Here is a 15,490-nt window from a genome sequence, read left to right on the forward strand (position 1 = left end):
CCTTGCATTGTTATCAATCCGGCAACTATCAAGGACGCCTAGGCAAGAACAGCCACGCTAAACCACAAATCCACTAGCTCTTCCGTCAGCCGAGCCAACCGAGAGCCTCGCAATTAGGCCTGACGCATCTTTCCGGTTCCAAGGCTGGCGATAAAATAATTGAATGCCGAACGACACGAAGCGAAAAGCCCGGTTCCGCACTTGGCCGACTTTGCCGGACGTCAGCCTCGTCGCCGGCGCGCAGAACCACTGTTCCCCGAAGGGCGGGCTCCATATCTCGCTGCCAGATGCCGCAAACAGTAAGTGCACAGCGAGATTGCGTCCCACACTAGGCCATATTAGTTGTCCTCGCGCAGGGTTCCTGCTTCCAGATACCTCTTGCGTCTTCTCCCGATGAATGAATTCTCGCAACATCACATGTTTTCCTGCTGTCGCCATGCAGACAGCTCGTGATTACCTGGTATTATTGTTGCCCTGGCGCTCCACTCAGGTGTTCGCTGACTCCGGCAGCTGACTCACAATGAGGCGACAACAATGACGGGGGTACACGCCCTTGAAATGCAAAGGGTCACACCACGTGGCAGCCCTGCTGACGCCTCATAGCCTTGTGACATTCATTATACTGCTTACCTTATTTTGTGTTTTTGCCCATCCGTATCGGCGTTCATGCATGAATCCTGTCACTGTCCTGCTTCATATCCATTACCGCTCCGTTGCCGCCACCGTCGTTCGGCATGCTGGCTTTCCTACGTTGCTCTCAGAAGGGTTTGGATGCCGCCGGGCGAACAGCTCGTCCAATGCTTCGCTGGCCAGTCGAGTCTGCATCACCACGTTGCCTTTCAGTCTTGGACGTTTTCTGAGATTTGAGGGGAGCTCGGCCGTTCTGTTTTTCGCACGATCCTTCTCGTGTTGCAGACGTCCGTCGGCCTCTTCGATCCGCTCCATCAGCACACTGTCCGATGGCAGGGACATGAGGTTCTGGCTCCAGACGCGGTCGCTGTTGTGGTGCTTCTCTTCCCAATGAATCAGGAGTGTTTCGATGGGAAGTTTGTATTTCACATGCTTCGCACTTTGGACAACGCCTCCATCGCCGACGCATACACCACAGCGGAAACGCAATTCAATGGCCGGATTGGCATGTCGGAGGCGCTCGACACTTTCCTTGAGCAAAGAGATTGGTGCTACTGTCCCTAATGTGGAAACGTATCGATCCGCGGCATATTTCAGGGCGATTTTCATCTGACAAGTACCGTCTAGCCACAACCCCTTCAGAGCAGTTGCAGCGGATACGATATTGCCGACGAAGTCACTGCCTGGTAGCCCATTGTGCCGCGGTTGCCTTCCTTCAAATGCAGAGATTGTGTTGCGGACCCTCAATGGCGTATAAACTTCATTGGAATCCGGATGCCAATGACCCATTTCCCGAGTTTCTTGGTGACTCGGAGCCAGGGGCAGGCACTTGGGCCAAGGCACGCTGTACCATGGGAAGCGTAGTGGCCCGTCGCGCCCGTCGCGTAGTTTACACGACCCAAACGGAACTGCAAACCGCCAGAACTCCAAGCCTTCGCCAATCTGTTGGCTGTGTGCTTCCAGTATGTGTTCAAAAGCCGCCGTGAAAGACCATGTCTTGATGAAGTCACTGCGATGGCAGCCTCTGCATCTCAGGCCCCGAAAGACTGTCTCGCCTCGTTGAGATCGCGGCGAGATTTCTTTCATGAAGACATCCTCCACGATCATGCGAGCGTCATCCAGAGTAAGTATATATGGACCCGTAGTGCCATCGAAATTAAGCCCGACCGGGCACTTTGATGTTTTCTTCAACTGCTCATATACATGGTAGACACCATTCAAGCACATCAATAAGAGGTCTTCGTCTGCCACTTTGTCATCCAAGCAACGGGCAAACACTTCTTGGCCGAGCTCAAGTACGAATGTCTGCTCGGGTTGCAATGTCCGGACCCATTTGCTTCGACCTGATCGATGGTCATGCAATTTTTCAGACAATCTGATGCTAGGAGAGAATCGCGAATGATCTCGGTGAGCCATGGCAATCTTGAACTGTTCGACTTGCTCCGCCTGTTCCCGGTAGGGCAAGATCTTCGCTTTGAGCGTGTTCCACGATCTCTCTGATGGTGCCTGTGGGACCCTTATCACCCGCCGGAAAGCGGCCATGTTCCACAGGATGCGGCTTTGCAGGGGCGGGGACAGTTGTGCCGCCCGCGTCTCGAAGAAGTCAATTCTCACCTGTTGCAAGTCCCTGTCCGCCCCGTTTCGCACTTTATACCAGGCTTCTATTTGTTGTACCTCGGTCATGAATGCCATCGTCTGCCTCCGAACGCCCTCCACCCACCCTTTGAGGGCATCGTTGCTTTGAGGCGAACTAGCCACGAAGTCCAGATACATATCTTCTAACTGGGCGTAGGATGATTTGAGGAAGGCAAAATGACATGAGTTGGAGCCACCTCGCCAGCTGTTGGTGGTGACATCGACAGGGCGAGGTTGCATATAACGACGACTGGAGAATGACACCGTCAGAAGGCAGAAGGACGAGCTAGACATGCAGCAGGGACCACTTACCCATCGCTCCGTGCCATTGGAAGCAGTTCCCAAAGCTGCACTCTAGTGTCCGCAGAGTCTTTGATATTAGATAAATATATGCTGTGGCATCGCTGAAGAGGAAGATCGTCGGCCTGCAAGAGTCATGACTATCCCTAGAAACAACCACGGCAGATCACTCACGCGTATTGTTCTCTCCTTGAAACACTTTGGACACAGGCGAGTCTGAAATGTCCAGAAGACCCTCGCAGTATTCTCGTTAGGACAGGTGCGGCTTTGGCACCCCCTGCCCGCCAAAAGATCAACGTACTGTTGCTCTGTTAGACCCTGAGGGCAATCTGGCATGTCCGCCCCGAAGTAATTTTGCCTGCTTTGTTTCCATATTGCGGAACGATCAGATAGCAGGCGGTAAAAGGCGGAATTTATGGTTTTGAGCTTGAGTAGAAGCTTGGGGTCGCAGTAACTTAATATACCCTGCCAGATATCACTATTCACCTGGTCTGATATCGCAATTGGGCGACTCGGCCTCAGGATGGGCTTCTGCGCTTGCTGTGTCTCGCAGGTCAGTCGCAATCTCTTGTGTGCTGGTTCACCGTCATCGCCTAGTGAAACGGATGTTTGACGGCTATAGCGCGCTGTGCGATAACGCTGACCGGGCAGGAAGTTATCGGCCGTGCTGACGACGAAGGTAAATTGGCCGGCAGAGGCCGGCCCTCCTGTTGTAGTCTCATGTGGTACTGCCGGCGGCTCACAACGGTGGGAAGTGTCATCTCCAGACAGTCGATTTGATGTTGCTAATGGCTGAAAGACGAGTTTGCGGCCATTGAAGGGTTTGGAGCATGCTTGCTGGTATGACGAACTGGCGGTGTTGATGAAAGGTGAGCTCACTCTCATGACGGGCCCATGTTCGTATTTACGCTTGCCATTGCCGTTTCGGCTCACCGCCGAGGCAGACGCATCCATGTGCGCCGCCCCCTCAGCCAAACGTCAAGCACTGCACGTCACCGGCGTTGAGGATCTGGTGAAGATTGGCGTGGAGAATAGAGGCAGGAGGACATGAATTGAGAGACAGCAACACAAGGCTGCCGTGACAGTTATGACAGCTTCTCGATGTCGGCAGTGTACAGTGAGCGCCCGCCAGCGGTGGAGAGGGGTCAACACGCAGCGTCTAATCCTGCATCTTGGTGCATCGAGAGCAGCAGTGGCTCCGACGAGGCTTACGATTGAGGTGCGTTGAGCTGAACAGAATCAAAGTTCAAAGGCGTTTCGCCTCCCCAGAGTATACTTTCATGAGTTCCTTCACGCCGAGTCTACCACAAAGGCTGATCCATGGCTAGCAGCGGATTGTGAAAAGCCGGCTCGACCATGATTGGCGGCGAGGGATGCTGGGCGTGGGTGGCATCAAAGTTCGAGATCAGCAGAGTGTGGTTGTCACCATATCACGGTGTGCGTCTATAGACACGGGAGATACTAGTAGGACTTTAGGAGCACTAGTACCTACCAGTAGTTTCATTCTAGGCTCAAGCCTGCCGCCGGTCGCAGTGTGGACGTGGGGTTTTAGTGCGTTGGCCGATACTACCTGGGTAGTAGTTGTCATAGTGCTTACTAGAACCCAAATACCAGGTCTATGAAGGTGGCAGCAAGTATCAACAGTGCCTGCATTGGTGCTGCCAGTATAGAGTAGGCTGAACACAACCTGAACCACATAATCCTGTACCTCACTAGGTGGCAGGGACGATGCAGAAATATACTGTACTGGCACTCATCCGCGGTTTCGGCCTGCGCTCCGGTGTAGCCAGTGTCCCCTTGAAGCCAGGTCTTATGTATGCGATATTGACTCGCGACACCATCAATCTGCGCCTACCAGGGATATCTACGGCCATGGCATGTGAATAACTACCTACATGTAGGTAGGCACAGTATGTATTGTGCAATCTCAGCAATTCAACCAGGACAGGTTTGTTTAAAATCCTTTTGCCTTGATATCTCCGATCATCATGCCACAGGCCAAGATGTGGAAACAAATCAGAGGACTAGGCCCGCGGAACCCCCGAAACGTGTCCACCAGTGCAGAGTTGGGTTCAATTGCCGGCAGCAGTTCGGGGAGCTCCTACCTACTCCACGGGCGCTGTAGGCGCTGTAAGGCCTCGCGGGCGTCAAGGCTCGCCTAAAGGACTGTCTTTGCGGGGTGTCTGCCGCCATCCGCCGCTGGCTGAAGACCAGGCGGTCGTGGCGCTGTCCAGCCTGAGGGCTTGTCCTGGTTATAGGCTCTCGTGACCCGGGGCCAGCCTATCACTGTCTCTATCGTCCCTCCACTCCGATCCTATGTTGCATCCCTACTGCTTCATCTCCAGCCTGCTAGGACGGGACCGATCTCTTCTCCATCTGGAGAACCACTTGCATCGCACCTGGAAGAGCTGCGATAGAATGCCCAGCGACACCAAACGGCCCCGATTCCGCTGTTGGCGTTCAAGTTGCCACTGGTGACTGGCGGCAACTGGCCTCGGCTACAAGGGCACCAACAGGCACTGGAGCTGGAACTGCCAATAATGTGTGGAGAGGAAGCCTTCTTGGCCCATCTCGAAGCTCTTGCACGGCGCCCGGCCTTCTGGCCCGTAATGCTTGTGCTGATGTTTGTGCGCATCAACCCTCAACTGCCAGTGCCACTGTTGTACTACAAAGAGGACCCGCTTCCCACCAGCGGTGTTCCGCTGTCCACACTTTCCCTTTCCCTCGCAACAAACAAAATACTTTTGCGACACCATACTGTGGAAGAAATAGGCCTTCTTCCAGTATCTTGGGTCTTGCGCGCAGCAGCCAGTGTTTAAGCGCCTCTTCTCTGGTGTAGTGTTGCCGACCCCTCCGCAAATATGCGGTTTTCTCTCGATGGTACCAGTAAGTCAGCATTTCTTCAAGAGGTTTATGCTTATGGATTGTGACTCACTTTCAACTCGGAGCAGGCGAGAAGAAAAGCGAGGCTTTCAACGACACCAATGGCTTGGGCGAGCATCAGTTGAACTATGATCCGGACCTCGCTCATCCAGCAGCTCCCTACACAGATGCCGAGCGCCATGTCCTGCCGCCGGGCATCTCGGAAAGGAGACTGCTCACGAAAATCGACTTGAGAGTGATACCCGTGCTCTCCGTGCTCTATCTTCTGGCCTTTCTCGACCGAACCAATGTCGCCAACGCCGCCATCTTTGGGCTTCAGAAAGATCTGGGCTTGACTGCCACGCAGTACTCAACGGCCTTGACCATTTTCTTCGTACGCAAACTCGAAGTCTGTAGCAAGCTCCTTCCAGTCGCTAATTCCCTGCTCCTAGGTCCCGTATGTCATCTTTGAGATTCCTTCCAACATCATCTTGAAGCGTCTCAGACCTCATGTCTGGCTCTCGATTTGTATGTTTGGCTTTGGCCTTGTAACGGTTTGCCAAGGTCTTGTTCAGGGCTATGGCGGTATCATCACCACTCGATTTTTCCTCGGGCTCTTTGAAGCCGGCATGTTTCCCGGAAGTTTCTATCTGATAGGAATGTGGTACAAACGTGCCGAGGCTCAGAAGCGATACACGTTTTTCTTCGCCAGTACGACCCTGGCCGGCGCCTTTGGCGGTCTCCTCGCCTCAGCCATTGGCAAAATGGATGGTCTCTGTGGCTATCTTGGATGGAGATGGGTGTTCATCATCGAAGGCTGCGTCACTTGCTTGGTCTCGTTCATCTGGTTCTTTGTCATTCCCGACTTTGTCGAGGAGGCCAAATGGCTTAGTGAGCCGGAGCGACAATTTGTCATGCAGCGACTCCGCGATGACCAGGGCAAATCAGCCATTGAGCGACGCATCACCTTCAAGGACGTGGTGAATTGCTTCAAGGACTATAAGATCATCCTTGGCGGCTTCATGTACTTTGGACTGATCGTACCAGGTGAGTTGAGACCTTTGTTTTCTGTTTTCGCAAAGCAGTTCAGCTTGCTGACATGGATATGTCCCCACAGCTTATGGCTATGCCTACTTTGCACCAACCATCATCAAATCGTACGGATACGGATCGATTCAGACTCAACTACATTCCGTTCCGCCCTGGGCGGCTGCATTCGGGTTTTCCATGTTAATCGCCGCCTTGTCCGATCGTCTACGCCACCGGTTCCTGTTTGCCATGGTCCCCATTTTGATCGCCATTGCCGGGTTTGCCATCCTCATGACCGTGCACCATGACCACCATACCGAATACGGTGCTTTGTTCCTAGTCACTTCGGGATGTTACTCGGCCATGCCTATCATTGTATGCTGGTTCAGTATGAATCTAGGTAAGAGAATCACTCTGAGAATCAGAACCCCCGTTTGCTGACAGAAACATAAAGGTGGGCATCATAGAAGATCCGTGGGCACCGCGTGGCAGATTGGCTTTGGAAATATTGGCGGGTAAGTTTTCATGGCTTATACCACGTTTTTGGTGATGACATGATCCAGATGCTGATTTGTGTTCTTCGCTAGTATCATTGCCAGTTACAGCTTCGAGTCCGGCGATGCCAAAACATTCTTCCACAAAGGTTACAGTATCTGCATGGGCTTCATCTGCCTGAGCGCCGTCAGCTGCGTGCTGTACTATGTGGCCTGCGCCACCCAAAACAGAAGTCGCGAAAAGACACCCCCCGATGTCGGCTTGACCGAGTACGAGAAGACCGAGATGGGCGACATGAACCCGGAGTATCGCTACATGTTATAGTAGAAGCATGTTCAAGCCTTGTTGTGGTTTGCAACTCAACCGACTATTCGTCGGCATTCAGAATTACCAGGACTGGCACCCACCAGTATCTAGATACCTAGGTAGTTGTACTACTGGGGAAAAGCATCCAGAAGGACTGGACTGCGTGCGCTCTCTGCGTAAAATTGGAGAGTAGCACTCGTACAGTTCTAACTATACAGAGAAGAACCAAGATACAGTATTCAAAAAGAATCCTGATGTCGACTTTTTGCTCCTGCTCCTGTTCTGTGAACAATTCATATAGCCGCCCCCCCCCCACCTTAGCTTTGCAAGCTTCTTTTTCAACGACGATTTGTTATGGCCGCCCACCCCATGCCGTGCCATGCCTGATTTTTGCAAAATTTTTCTCTATCCATCCATGCATACGTAAGTCAGATCAACACAGGTAACGACCACCACAATATGAATGCACAAAGTCGAACCTCGCTGTTTGGCCCCTTTAGCCGCCTCAAAAGCACTTGTTCGGAGGGTGAAAAACAGACAAGAAAAAGCACAAATCCCCTTCTTACCCCCCTTTTTGGAAAAAAGACCGGTCCGGTCACTTTTCCCGAGTTTCCGGAAACACATCCTTGACCAGAGACTTCTTATTGATTTTGCCCATGGCATTGCGGGGGATGGAATCGACGACTTTCAGTTCCTGGGGAATCTTATAATTCGCCAACCGGTCCTTTAGAGCGCGACGCATGTCCATGACTGACCATGGCTTGCCTCCCTTGCCGGCAGTCAATCCTTGCTCAGTGAGGACGATGACGGCAGCGACTTTCTGGCCCCATTGTTCAGAAGGGATACCTACGACGGCGGCCTCTGCGACTTGAGGGAGGGAAAGCAGTTCGCGCTCGATTTCGAGCGCCGACACCTTTTCGCCGCCAGTCTTGATGATGTCGACGCTCTGGCGGCCGCGGATGAAATACATGGGTCCCTTGGCCCAGGACTGGTCGCTCTGTCCGGTGCCTGGGACGTGTTGTCGAATGGCAATATCGCCTGTTTTGAACCATTTGCCGTTGCTGCTGCTGTTGCCGTTGGCATTACCGTTGCCACTTCCATTCTCGTTGGTTTGATCTTCCACAAACGCTTCCGCCGTCGCCTTCGGGTTGCGAAAGTATCCGCTAAAGACGGTCGGGCCGCGCAGCTGGATCTCGCCTTCACGCGGCTTGCCTGTTTTGGAATCTGTTTCCTCCCCGGGCTGGATGACTTGGCCGGTCTCAGTCTCGACCAGCCGGACTTGAACCGATGGCAGAGGCCAGCCGACGCTTCCGTCGACCCGGTCTTCATATGCCAGGCCGCATGAAAGCGCCATCCCGACTTCTGTCATGCCATACCGCTCGAGCAGAACATTGCCGCTGCTGAGTTCGGTCCAGGCCTGTTTCGTGGGAGTGGGCAACGCCGCGGACCCGGAGATGTTGAGCCGCATATACTGCGGCGTGATGGCCGTGCGGGTGGCTTCCTGCATGTCTGGACTCAACGTGGGATGCGTGGCCAGAAGTCGGTTGTAGATCGTTGGCACCACCGTCAGGAAGGTGATGGGTCGTTTTGTCGGCGGAGAATGTGGAAGAAACGGCGCCGCCAGTCGTTTCCATACCGTGTCCGCGTTGAAAGGGTATGCAAACTCAATGGCTGCGCCGGCCATCAGAGGCGTGAAGAGCGCGTTCACCGTCCCGTGGATATGATGCAGTGGCAGGACATGTAGAAGCAAATCGGACGGCATATAGTTCCATGCTTCGATCAATGACCGTGCTTGCGCCGTGATCGTGGACACCGATAACACCACCCCCTTGGGTCGGTTGGTCGTGCCAGACGTATACAGCATGAAGCCGCCCTGCTGAACGCTGTTGGGGCCGAATTTCACATTTTCGGCCGAAACGGCCCCAGTCTCAATTTTGGACAGGATTTCCAATCTCGGCACATGGTTGAGTCCTTCTTTCACCACCTCTTGAGCTTTGTCTTGGAATTTTTGTGTCGAGAGAAACAGGGCGGCTTCGCTGTTCTCGATGATGTATCGCAGCTCCGAGTTCGGATGTGTATGTGCCAAGGGAAGGGCGATGGCATCTTGAGCCAGGATCGAGAGGAAAGTCACTGGGGATTCTTTGTCAATATGCCTCGATGCCTTGGTCATCTATCTTGGGGTGGGTCGTGTGCTGCCGCACCTACATAGTCATAGCCGTTCTCGGCCAGAAATGCAATCCTTTCGCCCGCCAAAGACTTGCCGTCGGCGAGTGCCGTCAAATTGTCTTTGGCAGCGGCCACATCGTGCAGCAAGCTGCCGTAGCAAAAGGTCCGGTCAGAGGCGCTGTGAACAATGGCCGGACTCCGCGGGTCATGTTTGGCAATCGCCTCAAAAATGGGCGTGGAGGGCAGAGTAGACGCCATTCGAAATCGAGTTCGAGATCCCTTACTGAGCAACCGGGGGAAGGACTGTAGAGCTGTTGTTGCAGTCAACTTGAAGCCAGCTCCAGAGCGAGGGACGGCGGCGTGGGCGTTCAATCGAGCAAACAGAGTAATGGGGCGCATCGTGCCAACATTGTTGAGCACGCCCAACAGAGTCCTACTAGTCTCAGGGGCCCTAGCCTCGCAGCTATAGTACTTGGACAAGAAAGGATTAGAACCGAACTCGACCCCCGAGATTGACGAGCTCTCAGCTTCCGAAAGCTGTAGAGGAACGGAACGCACCACAATCAATGGGCAGTCAATTGAAGTGCGAACAATGAGGAAAATGGGGCCGAGGGGCTCTTGTACTCCACAGTTGACATGTTTATGTCAGCATTTTTGGTGTTCGGCAATACAATTTATTCCGGCCGGGCGCCGCTCAAACTCCCGAGTCGAGTCCTACTACACACTGGCAGTAGTATCATCTCACGGAGCCTTAAGACAAAGATTAAAGTGATGGAAGATGGCTCTCATTGTATATCATGGCCCTTGTGGGTAGTTGACATTACCCTCCCCATCTAAACATTGTCCAACTCGAATCTGATCAGTAACGAGCAAGTCGTCTCCCTGCCCTTCAAGTCTAGCATACGGATGAAACTCCATCCAGGCACAACATACATCAGCCTGACAGCAGCGACTGCTAGCACAGGGTTCCTGGAGTAGCTGTCGTCGCTCTTGATGAGCATGCGCAAAAAGGCCAATTCATTATCCTCATACTCCCACTCAAGGGTCTCATCCCAAACCGGGTCCGTGGCCGGCGGGTTCTCGCCTTCATGGAGGAAACCGAGCTTGTGATGTTTGTAAGGTGCCGTCTTGCGTTTGACCGGGTCCTTCTCCAGATCATCGGGATGGATCATAGTACAGGATAAGTACGGTGAGATGTCGTCTGCCTTCCGACCTTCAGGTAGGGGAATGCCAGAAGCCCCTGCTACGTGAAGCCGAAGCCTCTTCTTTTGGCCGGTGCTGAGTACCCCGTTGCCGCCAGCGCGGAGAGCCACAGGCTTCAGCACATAACCCTCGGACCCACTGAACAAAGCCTGATTCAGCTGCAGACCAGCCCCGAAGGTCTGCCAATTCAGGGCGCAGATCTGCGCTCCGAGCCCCCAGAAAGGCACAGGATTGAGGTTTTTAGACGAGACTCGAGTTCCCTTAGGGTACACTCGCATCAGATGTTGTGCATTATGCCGGGCGATTCTGTGGATTTCGGCCGGCAAATGCGCTCGCAGTGCGGTTTCTGAGATGTTGATGAGGTGGTGGTGCGGACCGTCCTTGAGGCCGACTTCAGCGTACCAAGAGTTGTCTTTGGGCTTCACCGACTGAGCGTAGATGCCTAACTCGGCCAGTTCAGGTATTATGGTGACTGAAGGAGCGACCTTCTTTTTCTCCTTGCTGGTCCTTTGCGCTTGTCGTGTCTCTTCTTCGGTGTCATCGCTGGAGCTGCTTTCATCGTCCTCGGGTTCGCCGGGGAAATGGTATTCGACAATGACAACGATTTTCGAACCCAACTCCTCCAGTCGCACATGGCTTCCGGAGCCAGTTTGTTCCTTGTGCCCTTTAGCTCTGACGGCCTCACTTAGTAGGCGATCTCCCCAGACGTCCTTCATTATCTGTACGAGGCGTCGCTGTCCATGGACGGAACAGTGGTTCTCCAGGGATACCAGGATCGGTGAAGGTTGATACTGGCCGTCACTTGTGACTTGTGCTGCTTCGCTATCCACAGTATCGCGGATGGTCTCGCAGACGGATCGAAAGGAAATATGCGACACGAGGGTGTAGCCGTGCGTGACCTTCGGTTCGTCTTTGTCTTCATCGTCATCCCAGGCGTCAATTTCGACGCAGCGAGACCCAGTACTGAGAGCTGTCTGGTACGCTATTGCTGAAGAATCTCCATATAGCTGGTGAGCGTTTAAATACGTGTTATGGCTAGAACTGATAAAGTATTCCGGCAACGGATGAGACCTGTCAGTAATATACGGCGGCACATTGATGTAGGGCTTGTTGAGCAGGGCTTGTAATGGCTCCGACAAGTGGCCCCCGTTGTGCAAGCTAGCATCACTTTTGGAAATCACGTTGTGATGGACCAGGAATGATCTCAGGGCGTGGCTGATTTGAAGTTGATCCTTGTTGACCTCGGAGGAGCGCACACCATGGCCACCGCCTGCAATCGTACTTGGATCAATCTTTTCCCCGAGGTCTTCATCATCGGTCTTGCTTTGGGACCTAGAGAAAGGATTCAGGTTGGCGAGACGTGACGATAGCATGGATGAGGTCGATTCCGGCATGGTGAGGGCAAGTCGTCCTGACACCGTGGGCGTTCAGCTTCAGACCACTCAATGCCGCGACCGTTGCGAGGCCGCTTGACACACCGCTTTGATGAACAGCTTTCCTGGACCTGAATTGGGGTTTGACGGATGATTTGTGCAGGTTGTAGAGATGCGTAAGAAGCAGGAAGACGGTGTCTACTAGTAGGCGGGGACATCGATCGTGCTTACTTGTATGTACAATACATATTAGCCACGTTAGTCAGCTTATTGGTAGTACGCAGCACCGCATCTTTCATCAAGTCTACAAAATCACTCACGAGAGACGCCATCCAGATTCACCTGCACCGGCATCGCCAACTCGGGACCTGTCACTCTTCGAGGAACGCAGGCGAAGAAGACGGTTAGAAATGTTCAAGCCGCATTAGGCAGCAATAATGGGAGGCAAATCTTGCACGTGAGGTCGCTGGACATAAAAGCATCACCCAGTCGACTACAATCTGCAGGCAGACCACCACTATCCAACATTCTAATCTCTTGCAGATACAGAACATGGAGTCCCGGGACAGAGAGATCGACTGGGGCGCTATGCTCAGAGCCCATGCTAACAGTTTAGGGTGTGCACTCATGGCTGGAGACTATCCCAGGGTACTACGCAAAATTGCCGAAGGCCAGTCCGCTTCCATTCAAGACGTAAAATGGGCTATCAGGCAATGTCCCGCTGAGATCCTTTCCGCCCTGTTGGACAGCGGCGTCGATATCAACCAACCCATCAACGCTTGGAACCCTCCACCGTTGGCGTATGTCCCAAGATATCATGACCGTTTACGCGAGAACTGACTCTGGCAGGCTGACATTCCATGATCCCCAACTCACAAGGTTGTTCTTGTCGAAGAACGCAGACCCGAACGCCCAGTGCAGATTCGACATGACCCCGTTGTCGGTCGCAGTCCTAGAAGCCTCCTTGGAAATCATCCAGCTTCTGTTCGATCACGGCGCCTCGTGCGATTATGGCCAGCCCCTTCACTGGGCTACACGGCGCAGCTCCGCCGATCGGCTGGATGTTGCTCAATCGCTCCTGCTGAGAGGGGCCAGAATCAATGAAATCGAATATCAATCCCATCCAACTTCGTTCCAATATTGCGATTTCATGGCTCTGGGAACTCCGCTTCATGGGGCCGCAGAACGAGGTGACGCGGAGATGGTGGAATTTCTCCTCAACAACGGTGCAGATGCTACCATTCGAGACACATTTGGCGAGCGAGCAATCGAAAGGGCGGCAAGAAATAATCACCCTGAGGTGGTGCGATTGTTGAATAATTAGCTTAATGAAAGGGTTCAACCTGGTTACAGTGGTGACTGACCAAGAACTTATCCAACTTGCGAAGAAGTGAACAACCGGCGGCTTGAGCTTTCAATAGCAACAGTTGTTCTGCATACTGCTCCAGTAAATATTCTCCGTCCTAGCCCTGTCAGCAAGGATAACACATATCCTTCAGGTCTCCCCTGCCAGTGGAAGCCATAATGCGCAGCTTTAACGCACAGCCTTGTGAGTATAGCCTTGCATCACCTTCCCCAGTGACTACCCCTCACAACGAGTACAATGACGTATTAAGTCGGATAGGATATGGATTGAATTAAACAATGGGAGTAATTTTACCAATACTTCAGTGCCATGGGATGAATGTAAAATCGGAGGAGGCCTATTGATCCTGTTGTTCACCATTCAGCATCTCAAGCGCCAACATGACGACCCCCGAGAAATACCCTCCAGCCGTGATCACCACAGATCAGACTCCGGAAGAAGAGGTCAGTCTGCTTCTCCTAACCTACCTGCTGTCGGAGAAGGATGAGGAGGCCTTGGGAGCACACCCAGAGCGATCGACTGACAGCAACAAATGCCGTCACAGCGCAACATCGCAATATGCAAAGAATACATGGCGATCGCGTACTCACCTAGTGAAAACAAGGGAGGAGACTCGGTTCGTCATCTGTGCCGGGACGACAGCTGGTTCTGGGCTCCGGCCACTTTTCCTGGCTGCGAGACGCCAATGGACTATGCTCAGTCACATTCCGTCGTGATGGAAAGTGTGGCCGACCTGCACATCATCCGGTTCGACCAGGTGTTCGCAAAAAACGGCCAGGTCCTGCTCCGCTATACCGCCGAAGGCAGCCACTGTGGGAAACCGTACAAGGGAATCCCCGCATCTGGTCGCCATGCGCAGTGGAGTGCAGCGGCCATCTTTGAGGTCGAAGATGGCAAAATCAAGAGTTTTACCAAGGATTGGGATCAGAAGACCATGCAGGTATGTACATATGTCTTGGGCGGTGTTGAACCCTGCATTTCACGACAACTTGAAGCTCATTTGAACCATAAACAGATCCAACTGGGATGGGCGCCGGTCAAGGAGAGTTCAGACCCGAGATGGAACGCTGATGCGCTGGCGAACCCGGAGATGTCCAGGAAGCAGAAGGAGGAATGAAATCTGTGTCGGAGCTGTCTTGACAGAGCAGACACGGCGATGTTAATGGTGGAGAGTTCACCTCCATTGATGCGATTATCGGAATAGAGCGTTTTGCTGCCTTTTAAGTCCCTCGGTTGTTGACTGTCCTGGGGAAGAGCTACCGTAGTTCCAATTGAGGCGCAAAGCATCAGTGATCGGACTCGAGGCCAGAGTGAAGAGACTGCAAGTTTTAACCAAGCGTTAAGCGTCAGAGTTCGGGTCAGATCTTGGACGCTAACCAACAAACTAGCCATAATTCAAATTAACAACCTGCTAAGTCCCACTGTCGTATAATCCACTGGCAGAGCTAGAAAAGACATCCATTTCCATCCCCAGACCATTTCTTCGAGGACCACAAACTACCATGTCCCAATGACACCTTTTTCAGCCCTGCGCAGCTCTTTCGTTGGGCGATCAACAGTATCATTCAGAAGAATGGCGAGCAGCTCAAATACCCCCGTTGAGGACACGATTCGGCGCAAAGTGAGTCAAGCCTGTTGGTCTTTTGCGTGTCCATTATTACTCCCGCGGATGCAATGGAATTGGAGCGGCATTCTTTCAGCCTTGTCCTCATCCTGTCCTATCCGTCTATCTACCTTTCCCTTACCTTGTCCCTCTTACCATGCCATGAAACGCCCTTCCCAATGCCCTCCTCCCTATTCAGTCAATGTATAAACCCACGGCGTGGGCGGCACAATGTCCTCCTTTTCTCCCAAAAGGGGTACTTACATGTGGGCCTCCCTCCCACCAAGGAACCACTGCACCAATATCCCAACCATTGATTTAGGCGCGTTGCAAAAATCTCCATCCCTGCCTGCCCTGCCCTGCCTTGCCCTGCCTTGCCCTGCAGTGTCCCTAATCCTGTTGAATTTCTTTCACCTACCCCCAAGTCTTTCCGAGATCCAAAAGAAAGAGAAAAGGGAAGACAAACTCAATGATGCCCTCAAAATATATCCTACAACATACCTCAGAGTACCATGTTTATCC

General features: G+C 52.9%; 6 protein-coding genes across 7 annotated transcripts; 3 read left to right on the plus strand and 3 right to left on the minus strand.

Annotated features, from left to right (window-relative positions):
* Positions 1 to 702: 702 nt before the first annotated feature.
* Positions 703 to 3,519, minus strand: HMPREF1120_00617 (uncharacterized protein; the record flags this gene model as incomplete). Its single annotated transcript, XM_009154616.1, has 3 exons — positions 703 to 2,515; positions 2,578 to 2,690; positions 2,740 to 3,519. 3 exons carry the CDS (start codon positions 3,517 to 3,519, stop codon positions 703 to 705), a joined length of 2,706 nt encoding a protein of 901 aa, XP_009152864.1.
* A 1,907-nt stretch (positions 3,520 to 5,426) lies between these two features.
* Positions 5,427 to 7,275, plus strand: HMPREF1120_00618 (retrograde regulation protein 2; the record flags this gene model as incomplete). The annotated part of the gene is made up of 6 exons (XM_009154617.1): positions 5,427 to 5,451; positions 5,517 to 5,821; positions 5,880 to 6,474; positions 6,545 to 6,856; positions 6,911 to 6,971; positions 7,044 to 7,275. The coding sequence occupies 6 exons, from the start codon at positions 5,427 to 5,429 to the stop codon at positions 7,273 to 7,275; spliced, it is 1,530 nt and encodes a 509-aa protein (XP_009152865.1).
* On the minus strand, positions 7,256 to 10,011 carry HMPREF1120_00619. 2 transcript variants are annotated; one of them, XM_009154619.1, is made up of 2 exons: positions 9,463 to 10,011; positions 7,256 to 9,387 (listed from the first exon to the last, which is right to left on the minus strand). In XM_009154619.1, the coding sequence occupies exon 2, from the start codon at positions 9,119 to 9,121 to the stop codon at positions 7,853 to 7,855; it is 1,269 nt and encodes a 422-aa protein (XP_009152867.1). In that variant the 5' UTR covers positions 9,122 to 9,387; positions 9,463 to 10,011; the 3' UTR covers positions 7,256 to 7,852. The 2 variants fall into 2 exon arrangements, with proteins under 2 accessions (XP_009152867.1, XP_009152866.1); XM_009154618.1 differs by having other exon boundaries at positions 9,459 to 10,011.
* Positions 10,012 to 10,048: 37 nt separating this feature from the next.
* Positions 10,049 to 14,665, minus strand: HMPREF1120_00620 (1-phosphatidylinositol-4,5-bisphosphate phosphodiesterase). Its single transcript, XM_009154620.1, has 3 exons — positions 13,364 to 14,665; positions 12,320 to 13,294; positions 10,049 to 12,229 (listed from the first exon to the last, which is right to left on the minus strand). The coding sequence occupies exon 3, from the start codon at positions 12,018 to 12,020 to the stop codon at positions 10,257 to 10,259; it is 1,764 nt and encodes a 587-aa protein (XP_009152868.1). The 5' UTR covers positions 12,021 to 12,229; positions 12,320 to 13,294; positions 13,364 to 14,665; the 3' UTR covers positions 10,049 to 10,256.
* HMPREF1120_00621 (uncharacterized protein) lies at positions 12,627 to 13,323 on the plus strand (the record flags this gene model as incomplete). The annotated part of the gene is made up of 2 exons (XM_009154621.1): positions 12,627 to 12,799; positions 12,849 to 13,323. The coding sequence occupies 2 exons, from the start codon at positions 12,627 to 12,629 to the stop codon at positions 13,321 to 13,323; spliced, it is 648 nt and encodes a 215-aa protein (XP_009152869.1).
* On the plus strand, positions 13,898 to 14,482 carry HMPREF1120_00622 (uncharacterized protein; the record flags this gene model as incomplete). The annotated part of the gene is made up of 2 exons (XM_009154622.1): positions 13,898 to 14,305; positions 14,381 to 14,482. 2 exons carry the CDS (start codon positions 13,898 to 13,900, stop codon positions 14,480 to 14,482), a joined length of 510 nt encoding a protein of 169 aa, XP_009152870.1.
* Positions 14,666 to 15,490: the final 825 nt, after the last annotated feature.

This window comes from Exophiala dermatitidis, assembly GCF_000230625.1.
Source record: "Exophiala dermatitidis NIH/UT8656 unplaced genomic scaffold supercont1.1, whole genome shotgun sequence".
Taxonomy (NCBI): Eukaryota; Fungi; Ascomycota; class Eurotiomycetes; order Chaetothyriales; family Herpotrichiellaceae; genus Exophiala; species Exophiala dermatitidis.

What these genes read in the sequence shown, in the direction of transcription:
- HMPREF1120_00619 (XM_009154618.1), bottom strand. Translation starts at nt 9,822, where the DNA reads ATGCGCCCCATTACTCTGTTTGCTCGATTGAACGCCCACGCCGCCGTC. An exon ending in GAACGGCTATGACTATGTAG is followed by an intron (nt 9,388 to 9,458) that starts GTGCGGCAGCAC and finishes AAGAATCCCCAG; the next exon opens with TGACTTTCCTCTCGATCCTG.
- HMPREF1120_00620 (XM_009154620.1), bottom strand. Translation starts at nt 12,020, where the DNA reads ATGCCGGAATCGACCTCATCCATGCTATCGTCACGTCTCGCCAACCTG.